The sequence below is a fragment of the Nomascus leucogenys genome, chromosome 16 (genome assembly GCF_006542625.1).
Source record: "Nomascus leucogenys isolate Asia chromosome 16, Asia_NLE_v1, whole genome shotgun sequence".
Taxonomy (NCBI): Eukaryota; Metazoa; Chordata; class Mammalia; order Primates; family Hylobatidae; genus Nomascus; species Nomascus leucogenys.
The window spans coordinates 56,261,273-56,273,872 of NC_044396.1; the positions used below are offsets into that span (position 1 = coordinate 56,261,273).

The 12,600-nt window shown below is 35.0% G+C and overlaps 1 protein-coding gene across 50 annotated transcripts in view; it reads left to right on the top strand.

Annotated features, from left to right (window-relative positions):
• The window catches only part of RIMS2 (regulating synaptic membrane exocytosis 2), a 776,667-nt gene that overhangs the window by 654,426 nt on the left and 109,641 nt on the right, over nt 1-12,600 (top strand). For 32 of the 50 annotated variants that reach the window (XM_030795305.1, XM_030795309.1, XM_030795311.1 and 29 more), the window contains one exon: nt 8,933-9,174. The exons of the other annotated variants lie outside the window; for them this stretch is intronic. In XM_030795305.1, coding sequence (XP_030651165.1) covers nt 8,933-9,174 — 242 coding nt within the window. The remainder of the gene's footprint in view (nt 1-8,932; nt 9,175-12,600) is intronic. 50 annotated transcript variants of the gene reach the window in all.

Below are 12,600 nucleotides of genomic sequence, written 5' to 3' on the forward strand. Positions count from 1 at the left end.
TTTGGTGGAGTCTTTAGGTTTTTCCAAATATAAAATCCTATCATCTGCAAACAAAGATAATTTGACTTCTTTCTTTCCAATTTGGATGCCCTTTGTTTATTTCTCTTGTCTGATTGATCTAGCTAGGACTTCCAGTATGATGTTGAATAATAGTGGTGAAAATGGGCATCCTTGCCATGTTTCAGATCTTGCAGGAAGGGCTTTCAGCTTTTCCCCATTCAGTGTGATACTAGCTGTGGGTCTATTTTGTATGGCTTTTACTGAGTTTAGGTATGTTCATTCTATACCCAGTTTTTTGAAGGTTTCCATCCTGAAGGGATATTTAATTTTATCAAATGCTTTTTCAGCATCAATTGAAATTATCATATGGTTTTTGTCCTTCATTCTGTTGATACAATGTATCACATTGATTGATTTACATATGTTGAACCATCTTTGCATAGCTGGGATCAATCCCACTTGGTCACGATGAAAGTTCTTTTTAATGTATTGTTGAATTCAGTTTGCTATTATTGAAGATTTTTGCATCTTAAAACCATGATATGTGCATTCTAACCACTGTATTATTTATAATATTCTCTTGAATATTTTTCTCTCTCTACATGTCATAATTTTTACCCACCGTTCAAGACCCAAGTTTATAAAGCTTTTCTCATCTCTGATTCTCAATAGTATCCTTCCCTCCAGTGAAATTTCATAACACTGGGTTTATGTCCCTTTTCTCTGTACTTATAACTTTTCTTTTGCTAATTTGTATAAGCATTTTCACTCATATTTGTACCCCTAAAGCACATGTCCCTTAGGTAGTAACTATGTCCCATGTCTTATTTATTGTTCTTATTGACCACAGGGCCAAAGCTACCATTTGCCTAAATGGAGGCTTTGCACAAATTAGAAAAAGTGGTACCTCTAGGTAGATAATTAGAAATGGATACTTGCTTTGAACAGAACAATTAGAGAAAATTCCCTCTTTATGTGAAGAAAAAAATGTTTTCTTCCTTTTTGTCAATTTCAGCCCCCCGTATGCCAGAGCATGGAGGGCAGGTACTATTTCAGCCCCCACTTGCTGCCTTGGGACCTAACACCAAGTAGATGCAAGGTAGATGTTTGCTAAAGGAATCAATCAATTTGTGGCAAGATGTTTACTATGGTTTAAATTAGCTGAGTACAGAAATGTTTGAACTAAAAATTCAAGGGGAAAAAGAAACAAAATGGAAACCAGGTCATTTCTCTGAGGATGATTAAAAATAAAGTAGCTGAAATCATCAGAGAAGAGATACAGTTTTTGTAAGATACATGTTATAATGAAGACATTTTAAAATCATAATTTTTGTACACATTTTTATCTTAAATCAACAGAGAAAGCAAGTGACACCTATTTTTGAAACATGCACATTTTAAATGTAGTTTTTGTGCTTAATTGTTTTTAAGGAAGATAAAACATAGCTAGAGACAGTACAGGGACATATAACTAGCATAAAAAAAGATATTGAAAAAATATCATTTGATGATAGATAAATGATTAGGAACCATGAGCATGGTGTGATAAACAGAGAAACATATACTTATGATCTATAAAGTAATACATTTTAAATTTTTCTTTAAAGTAACTTCCTTCAAACTCATGGTGGAGGGAGAGGTCTATTCTTCAATAATTTGGTAGAGAATTTATAAATTCAAGAGATAGTAAAGGTTCAATATATAGACAGACTTAAGAGTTTAAATAAACTTTTTATGTTCAGTTAATAAAGGAATATTCCTAGTTTCCTTAAAGATTTAACCTTCCTAAATTTATCACTTTTAAGGAAGATAGCCATGATCTCTCCAAAATGCCCTTTGATGTTATATTTGGAGACATAACACTGAGCTGAATCCCAAGTCTCCTGATACAAGAACCTGTGCAATCTATGTTCTCACAGTCTTAGGACAGCTCTGATGTAATATCTGAATAGGCAGTTAAATACGAGTAAGTCATGCAGGCCGTGCATTTCTCCCCACACATGAAGGCCTTATCCTATCTACAATGCTCACCTTCACTTCATTCCATTTATATTTAGTTTTGTAAATTTCCTCTAACAAACATTCTCATTCCTGCCTCAGGATATTTGCACTTGCTCCTCTCTAAGCTCAGAACACGCTTCTTTTATCTGACTGGGTTCATCATTCAGGGCTCAGCTAAATTGTCTCCTCTTCAGAGAGGCCTTCCTTGACAATCTTACTTCATGTCCCCAAACTTTTCAGTCCCTTGTTATTTTATTCCATCTTATTTTCTTCAGTTCACATATCACTATCTAAAATTATCAATTATATGTTTACTGTCTTTCACTATGACAGTATGAATGAAAGCTCCATGAAACAGGAGCATTCTGTCCTTTTCTATGCTATACCTCTTTATTTTGAGAATAGTGCCTGCTACATAGCCTACTACTTTCAATTTAATTTATTTTTATTTATTTCAAAGTAAATATCTTCCTTTTTTTTTTTTTTTGTGACACAGTTTTGCTCTTGTGCCCAGGCTGGAGTGCAATGGCGTGATCTCGGCTCAACCGCAACCTCCGCCTCCCGGGTTCAAGCGATTCTCCCCCCTCAGCCTCCTGAATAGCTGGAATTACAGGTGCCCGCCACCACACCCAGCTAATTTTTGTTATTTTTAGTAGAGACGGGGTTTTGCCATGTTGGCCAGGCTGGTTTCAAACTTCTGACCCCAGGTGATCCACCCACCTTGGCCTCCGAAAGTGCTGGGATTACAGACATGAGCCACTGCACCTGGACCAAAGTAAATATCTTTCAAATAAGAATGTCCAAATCCCAGGAATGTGACATGTTAAAAGGGAGCAAACTTTAAGAAACAAATCATTTTTTTAAAAAAAGAAATCTTTAATATATTGGAATTTTTGGCATTAACAAGCTCTTGGGAAAGGAATTTTGGAAATTACAGGCCTCCTGGATGCCCTTAAATTATCCCAAGTAAGCAGTGACCTACCTTGTGACCACTGAAATACTGCTTCCTGCCATGAGACCTAAGACTTAAGAACCTTAAACATAGATTAATTACTAATGGGTAGAATCAAGACAGATGTTTTTGAGTAAATATACTTTGTTAATTAGCCAAATGTTTCTCCCTAACCCTGGACATTTTGTGGCATAGACACACACACACACACACACACACCCTCTAATACATTTGGATACTATACTAATACATTCAAGCATATTAACATAATGTATTTTTATACAGTACTTGCAATAATGTTAAAAATACTAAACTTTAAATTTCTGTCATCTCCAGAAGTCAAAGAATTAGTATGAAAAACTCAGTTTTTACATACTCTTCAAAGAGAGATTTTCATTTAACTCAATTAGAGTTTCTTGACATTAGAGTTGACCATTGGAATTTCAGTTGTAAACCAAAACCAAGTTGTTATGCAGCCATATTTGCGTTTTACATGCTGATATTTGCCAGCAAATTAATCAGAGACTATGTCATATCATTTTTGTATCCGCATATTTGTCATAATAGGTGTTCAGTAAATCTTTGTTGAATAAATGATTACTACTTTACTAGCCTAAACTCATAGATGGTAATCTGAGTTTAAGTGAAATAAAGTTTATTATGTAGTAAATTAGGATAATAATAACTTCAGCTACCACATTTTAGGAAAGGAATAGTATTTAATATAGAGAAGTTTTTATATAAAAGGAGAACTTTAGACAGAAGCCAGATTTTTTTGTTGCTGTTTTTTTTTCCTGCAAAGAACATGCAAGAAATGGCACTTTAAAATCCAGACATTTATCCAATGACTGCCAACTGGTGCGATGAAGTATGAGTTATAGTAGTAACAGGTATTCAGTTAACTTGTGGCACCTGGCTCAGGAAGCACAACAGTGGGAAGAAAAAGGAAGTAAGCCTTTCAAGATACCATGTTTAGGAGCTTGACCAGTCCTACTGGGTTTGTTTCTAATCTACCAGGAATGCTATTGTCTTCAAACTCTTGAACACTACAAGCCCTATCACCACTTTCTTGCCAAAGACGTTATAAATAGTTTCACTCTTGGAACTATCTCTGTCTACTTTCTATCCTTCAATGTCTTTTCTGTCCCCGTTCCACAGTCCTAATTCTCCATTGTATTGGCTGTTAGGCCTCCATAGAATCACCCCAGTCTTTCATTCCTTGGTAAATTATTTCCAGACTACCTTCTCAGCTCTAATGTGATGAAATATTTGTTTTGGCATGACTATACATTCTTAAGACTCAGAATTTGCCTTTGTCTCATCTTTGCTATTTATTATCTTTAAGCCGAACCACTTACCTCTATTCATTCAAACCTATAAATGAAAACTTTGGCCCTATAGCATATAAACTTCATTTAATTTAATCACATCTTCCAATAATCCCTAATATGCTATTTATGTATTTGGGGAATACTTGTGTTTCACTTTCTTTGTAGTTACTTGTTACCTTTCTCCTAATGATTGACAATACTAGATTTGCCTTTTTCTGTAACCATTCAGGATACAACTTTTCAACAACTATAATTTTGCCATAAATCAATCTCCATATTGGCAGTTTTATATATTTAACTTTGATAACACTAAATATATACAGTTTTTATTGTTTTTCTAAAGCCAAAAATTAGAAATATGCACAAAACAATATTTAGAAATGTAAAAACAGTGTCCTTTTCTAGAACTGAACACCCTATATCAACACTCAATTTATTGTGTAGTAATCTGTTAGGATTAGCTAGAAATCCATATTGTACCTTTAACCCATGACATGAACTAATGTGGGTTGAGTAATTTGACTTACATAAAAGAAGAAGCAATGTTGGACCTTGATTGCTCTTTCATTTGTCTGTTTTAATTTTTTTTAGTTACCAACACTTTTTATGTTTATTCTGGAAAAAACAAAATAGAAAAAGACAAACTTTTTTTAAAACATAGCTATCAACCAGAAAAAATTAAAATGACTTTTAGCTGACTGGTCACAGTATATCCTTTCATATTTTTGGCTACGTACATTTATATTTTTCCCCTAAAAATAAAATTTTTCTGAACACATAATTTTATTTTTCTTCATATCTCTTCATTCTTCTTTTGTGCAGATGACTGGTACATCATCTCATGAATCTAGGCTTCTCAAGTTACTTAGTTTAGCACAAAATATTACTTCTTTTTTTTATAAAACTATTTTTGGATTTCTGTCACTGGAAAAACTCTGGGATTTGAATTTGCATGTGTCCCCTAGTAGTAGGGTAAATCCATATTTGATACATATGTCGTCCAAAGCTAAGTTACAGATATCTGCTTCTCCCTCCCCATCCTCCACCATCAAGAATATCTTTTTATGTCCATAAACATTTATGTATAACAGCATTTTCAAAAGTACATTGTCTTTTATTGATGAACATAATTTATTTAAACACTCACTGTTGTTGGACATTTGTAGGTTTTTCCACTTGTTTTGTTTTGTTTTTGCTATTATAATCAATTGTGCAATAAATATCATTATAGCTAAATCTGTACACATTGCTAAGTTTTCCCTTATGATAAATTCTAAAGTTGAATTGCTAGGTTAAAGGGTAGGCTTTTTTTTTTTTTTTAAAGCTTTTGACATATATTGCCAAGTTGCTCTTTAGAAATCTATCACTGAAATCCCACTAGAAGTGTTGAAATATACTGTATTTCCAAACCCTTATAAAATTTCTCTTTTAAAAAAATTGCTAATGTAATACATCTTTTCCTAACCACATTGAGCATTTTAAAATATTGCCCATAATTACAAATTCTTTACTCCAAAGTATTTCATAAATCAAGAGTCCCAAAACTTTAAACACTTTTTCAAAAATCAAGAGTCCCAAAACTTAAAAAATTTTGGTAGCTTGTGGCCGGGCGCGGTGGCTCACGCCTGTAATCCCAGCACTTTGGGAGACCAAGGCGGGAGGATCACCTGAGGTCAGGAGTTCAAGACCAGCCCGACCAACATGGAGAAACCCCATCTCTACTAAAAATACAAATAAATAAATAAATAAATAAGCCGGAAATGGTGGTGCATGCCTGCAATCCCAGCTACCTGTGAGGCTGCGACAGGAGAATCGCTTGAACCCGGGAGGTGGAGATTGCGGTGAGCTAGATCGCGCCATTGCACTCCAGCCTGGGCAACAAGAGCGAAACTCCATCTCAAAAAAAAAAAAAAAAAAAAAAATGGTAGCTTATTTGCTTACAGCATTTTTTGCTTATCGTTTTAGATGATGTCCAGTGAAGAAAGAAAAGGAATCCTAGCTGCAATCTTTCTCTCATCAAAACACACCACTCTAGTGCTACTATTCATAAACTCATCCCTGGTGGTCTCTAAGTTTCAAGGAAATAAAAAGAGCATCCATCTTATAAAACTTTTAATAACCCCTTTTGGGCCAGGCTTGGTGGCTCACGCCTGTAATCCCAGGATTTTGAGAGGGCCAGGAGAGAAGATCACTTGAGTCCAGGAGTTGAGACCAGCCCAGGCAACACAGTGAGAATCTGTCTCCCCTCCCAAAAAAAAAAAAAAAAAAAAAAAAGCCAGGTCTGCTGGCATGCACTGTAGTTCTAGCTACTTAGGAAGCTAAAGCAGGAAAATCAAAATCACCTGAGCCCAGGGGTTTGCGGTTACGAAGAGCTATGATTTTACCACTGCACCCTAGCCTGGGTGACAGAGCAAAACACCATCTCTAAAAAACAAATGAATAAAAATAAATAAGTCCTTTTGTAAATAATGCTTTAATAAAGTTGTTAGGTTGAAGAGAAGTGCACTTGTTTCAAACAAAGTTCTCATTAAAATATTATTTATCTACAAAATGATGTATCAGTTCCAGTTAGTATTTTATTGTAGTATCTTATTTGATTTGGGTCAAGTTCTTTATGGCCTTGATATTCAAACATAAAAATTCAAATGCAAAAATCACAAGATACAATTTTGTGAGTGTATCTTTGACATCCTTCGTAATTAGTAGATTAGGTGGTTCTTTAGAAGAGTGTATGTTTTGAATGAAAATTTCTTTTTCTTTCTTCTGAGACAGGATCTAACTCTGTCATCAAGGCTGGAGTGCAGTGGCACCGTGTTGGCTCACTGCAGTCTCAACCTCTCGGGCTCAGGTGATCCACCTGTGCCTCTGAAGTAGCTGGGACTACAGGCATGTGCCACCATGCCTGGCTAATTTTTTACTCTTTTGTAAAGATGGGGTCTCACATGTTGCCCAGGCTGGTATCAAACTCCTGGGCTTAAGCAGTTGTCTTGCCTCAGCCTCCCTAAGTGCTAGGATTACAGGCGTGAGCTACTGTGCCCACCCAAAAATTGCTATATAACAGAAACACTAGGTTATTCTGACTATGGAACATAGGCTATATAAAAAGCCTTAGTTTCTGTTAAACTTTGGCTCTTTTAAACTATAACAAGCCTTTTCTTTTTACTTTCTATCAAAATAAAACAAACTTGAAAATTAGTTCAGGATATTACAGAAACATATTCTCATCTCTTTTCTCTTCTCTTTTCTCCCCACCCCACTGTGCCTTCTCTTTCTCTCTCTCTCTCTCTCTCACACACACACACACACACACTCTAACTCTCTTTGTCCTGTTTCTGACTATGTATGCCACATTTTTTTCTTAAAACAAATGTGAGAGATATAATAGTATACTTCACTATATATTTTTTTAATTTCACACTGGGTCTTTTCCCTCTTAAATACTTTGAGGAGATATTACATAGGTTAATAAAAGTAATATGTGGTTCTAGCCTTTAACCGGATTTTACTCTAGGACAGAAAACACTTTCTTTTTTTTCTGGAAGATCAAGATATTGAATTAGATATAAGAGTTCACCTCAATAGGTTAGTTTTCTAATTCTCATCCTTTAAATAATGTTTAAAGATATTTCTGTTTCTTGATTTTTATTCTTTTTTATTACTTTATGTATTAAACATTCATTATCAGAACCAAAATAAAACTTTCTAATACTGAGTCAAAAATTGATGTGTAAATAAGTATTTTCATTCCTGCAAAACAGACTGCTTCCCTCATAGTCCTCCTAGGTTTATGGGGGCTAGGTGGGTAGCCTGCTTCCAGATTCTTCACTTTCTAATCTACCTCCACCATACCCCAGAAGTCCTGGAAAAATCCAAAGTCATTTCTTTAATTACTCCCAGTTGCAGTATTAGTCTTGCAGTAGATTATTAATCAGCTCACATGCCACAGTGATTCATTGATTGCTTTCTGGTGCACTGTCTGGAAAACTGATAATAATTTTTCTTTCTTTCAAAAGAGTGCAAGAAGGAAATCTTTCTTTATTTTTGTAATATAGATTTGTATCAGTAATGATGAAATTCAGTAAAGTGAAATAAAGTATTTTTTAATTCAAAGCTAATGAAAATAGCAAGCCTTTTTAGAAAATTTAACCATTATTAGATAAACCTTATTATGAGAAAACTTACAGGGCCACTCTTGAAATGGATACTACATTATTGGCCTCTTTTTTTTTGGTAAAATTTTCCCACTTGTCTAATTACTTTTTGAAGGCAACAGTAAAGTAGAGAAGAATGTTTTTGTAAACTTCTCTCTTATGTTGTATGGCTACTTTTAGGTCCTGCAGGACAGCACAGTGTCTTAAATGAACCCACTGATTTTTCACAAATTTTTTTTCCTGTGATCATGCGAATTTGCACTTTGTCTTTGACAGCAGAAATAAAATCATAAATCTGATTTTGCATATTTGCTCTAAGGTTGGCCCAGAGTAGCAAAGCACAATCAAGACCATGGTATTTGAAATTTTTTAAATCCGAAAAATATATTCCATAGATGATATAATTTAATTATACTCCAAATGTTTTATCTAAAATGCATTTTCTGTCTTTTCCTTTTTACTCTTCTCCTCACTTCTAATGATCCATCGGCTGACAGTGTCTTTACATCCAAAATGCAAAGCAGACAAATGGGCATATCAGGGAAGAACATGACAAAAAGCACCAGCATCAGTGGAGACATGTGCTCACTGGAGAAGAATGATGGCAGCCAGTCTGACACTGCAGTGGGCGCCTTGGGCACCAGTGGCAAAAAGCGGCGCTCTAGCATTGGTGCCAAAATGGTAGCTATCGTTGGTCTGTCACGGAAAAGTCGCAGTGCTTCTCAGCTCAGCCAAACGGGTAGGAATTTTAATGTTACTTTTAACTTGATATTTGAGTTGTCATTACAAGATATATTTCTTTTCTCTTACTCATTTTATTGCAGTAGTATGTGGATGATGACATGTTCCAGAGGGAAAGGGCATTTTAAACTAGTTAACCTTTCTGAAATCAACGTTTTTTCCAGTGATCAATGAGCCTGCTTCCAAGTGAACCTTGGCCAGTGTTCTTAAAATGTAGATAATGTCTTTCCTCCTCAGGGAGGAGTTACGCTGTGACACCCAGTTGCCAGCTGCTGATCCTTTGTAAAGATAATCTGAAATGGGGGATATTTGCTTTTCTTTAGGTTCCTCAAGTTGGAACCAGCTAAATTAATTTCCATTCCCAGCAAGATGCTGTGAAGATGACTTCTCATATTTTGTGTGAATAATACAGTTCTTGTTTTGCTGACAACCCAAATTCCTTTTCAGTTTGTAAGCAACATTTACCAGTAGTTATCAATTTTCTCACTGCAATTTTTATTTCCCTGTTAAAACTTCAAACAGCAATATTCTCCAGCAGCAGGGATGGAGAAATTTTCTGCTGACAGTGAAGATATTCAAAGCTTTGCTACTTTAAAATTCAGTTGCTAAATCACATCTGCAAAAATAAATTATATACAACACTCCTACTCAGAAAAGCCACTGTTAGCAATTAAGAAATTTGTGAATCAAAGCAATGTCTTTTTTCAAATGGGTGTAGATAATTAAACATTAAATCCTTGGTATCTTGGAAATAATAGCGTATCTTCTTCTTAACAAACAAATGCATGTAATATGGTGTTTCTTTTATAGCAAAATAAATATAGGCAGCTGGATTAAATCTAATTTATGTTTGACTACTAGGACTCTTGTACATAGAAGTCAGATATAAATCTACAGCACAAAAGAATTTAAGGTTACATTAATTCCTGGACCCGGCTAATCTTGATTTTTACAAACCATACTTGTGATTCTGCGAATTTAGTCTTATTTAACAATATTATATTGAAATAATTATTTAGTGGTATTTTTTATATTCTGATTGTAACTAAAGATATTTGAAGTGATTTTTGTCATAGGATTTTTTATTTGGTGTTGTAACATACTATTTTGCATTTTAATATATAAATAGAAGTTTAATTTATGGACAGTGGACATACATATCATATTTTAATGATTTTTAAAATTGTTAATATTTATAACTAATTAACTATGTTGTGCTAATATGATACATGTTGGCCTTTTGAAACTGAGGTTTTTTTATACTTCTCTAATAGAACTTCATTGCATGTTTTTCTTTAAAACTTACAAACATCTGTCAATCTAAAACTTCTCTAAAAAGTAAAGTCTACTAATTTTTTTTAAATTAGGAACCTAAAACGGACGTTAATAAGACTACAAGTTAGAAAATATATGAAACTAAATAATTCCATTCACTCAGGGTTCTTATAAGTATTGAGCGCTTACCATGTGCCAGACACATGAAGAAAAAAGGTGAATAGGAAATAATTTATAACCCAAGTTGCTTACAGTCTAATAGAGGACAGATACAAACAGATTGCTTCAAGGTCATACACCAGTGGTGAATCTAGAATTACACAGAAGGTACACTGGATGCTCAGAGGAAGGCCACTTGACTCAACCTGGAATTCCAGGAATGAATTCCTGGAGATGATACCTAATCAGAGGTATCATCTCAGTGACTCAAGTGGCTGCTAACTAGGTAAAAGACAATTAGAAAGGTGTTCTAGATAGACACCATAAGAAACAAGGCATAGTTCCATGATACATGCAGGAATGATAAGCAGTTACATAATTTTAACATAAAATATTGGACTGAATAGCTAGAGATGAGGCTAGTAGATAAATAGAGACCAGGTCATAGAGCATCTCAGATCATAATCACAGATAATACGAAGTTTTAAAAGGTTCTCAGTAGGGGGTTGATATGGTCATATTTGTATGTACTTTATGTATAGTTTTTAGGCCATTCAGGCTGCCATTTGTTTATGTAACAAATAATTTTTGAGTACCTATCATTTGCCAGGGACTATCCTAAAGAAAACAGAAGACAGAAATCCTTCTTCTCTTGGGGCTTATATTCTAGTGGGGCTACAATAAAGAGGTAAACTTAAGTCCACACCTGGAAAAGGGCGTTTAAGGATGAATTAACAGAGAAGTATGATAATTCAGACAAAAGATAAGATCCTGAACTAAGCCAGTTGTAATAAAGATGGAGAGGGGATCATAGATTCAGGGAATTTTTAAAGAGCAAAATTAGTAGTCATTTACCTGATTAAGTGACTGATTGGATATGCGGAGGCGAAGGAGAGAAAATTCTAAGATGACTCCCATATTTCTGACTTGCATCACTGAGTGGATGGTAGTGCCATTAATGGATATTGGAAGTATAAGAGGAGTGGTCGCGGCATGGTGACTGATACCTGTAATCCCAGCACTTTGGGAGGCCAAGGCAGGCAGATCACTTTGAGGTCAGGAGTTTGAGACCAGCCTGGGCAACATGGCAAAACCCCATCTCTACAAAAAATACAAAAGTTAGCCCTTCGTGATGACTCATGCCTGTAGTCCCAGCTACACTGGAGGCTGAGGCATGAGAAGTGCTTCAACCTGGGAGACAGAGGTTACAGTGAGCCGAGATTGGCTGCTGCCCTCCAGCCTGGGTGACAGAGCGAGACTCTGTTCTGAACTCCCCCCACTCAAAAAAAAAAAAAAGAGATGTTGGGGAAAGAGGAAGAGGGATGAGTCTTTGATTTACGAAATTTTGAATTTGTGATATCTGTGAAAATTTCCAAGTGGAAATGTCTAGAACATTTAAATAAACACTTTTGAAGCTTGTGTCAGAACCAGGGACATAAATCTGACAGTTATAAAGTTTAGGTAATACTTAAACTCATGAACATGGCTGATATTGCCCAAGAAGAATGATACAGATAAAACAGCAGTAGGCCAAGACAATGCCCTGTGGAAGATTAGCATTTTAGAATTGCACGGGAGGAAGAGCCCAAGAAGAAGAAGAAGGAACAATCACAAAGAAAAGACCAAAATTATGAGAGGGTAGTATCACAGAAATTAAGAGTGTAGATTAATTCAAAAACAGAAGGGTCAGTATTTCTCAATGATCAATTTCATGTCTTTACATGTTTGGCATAACTGTCCCATCTATCTTTCTTTGATTGTATTTGTATTACAAAATTAGACCTCTATTGACCATACATTGAGATTCTGTAACAACACTTATTTGGTTTTCATGTATGAGTAGTTATAGGTTTTTATCTCAAAAACATTGTGATGTTGGTAGATTTAAGAAATGTAGTCTTGTTTCTTGTTATATCATAAAGTTCCTACCTATACATTACATAGCAAACGATAAAGTCTCTTTGTCACTGTCTTCATTACTATTCAGTGA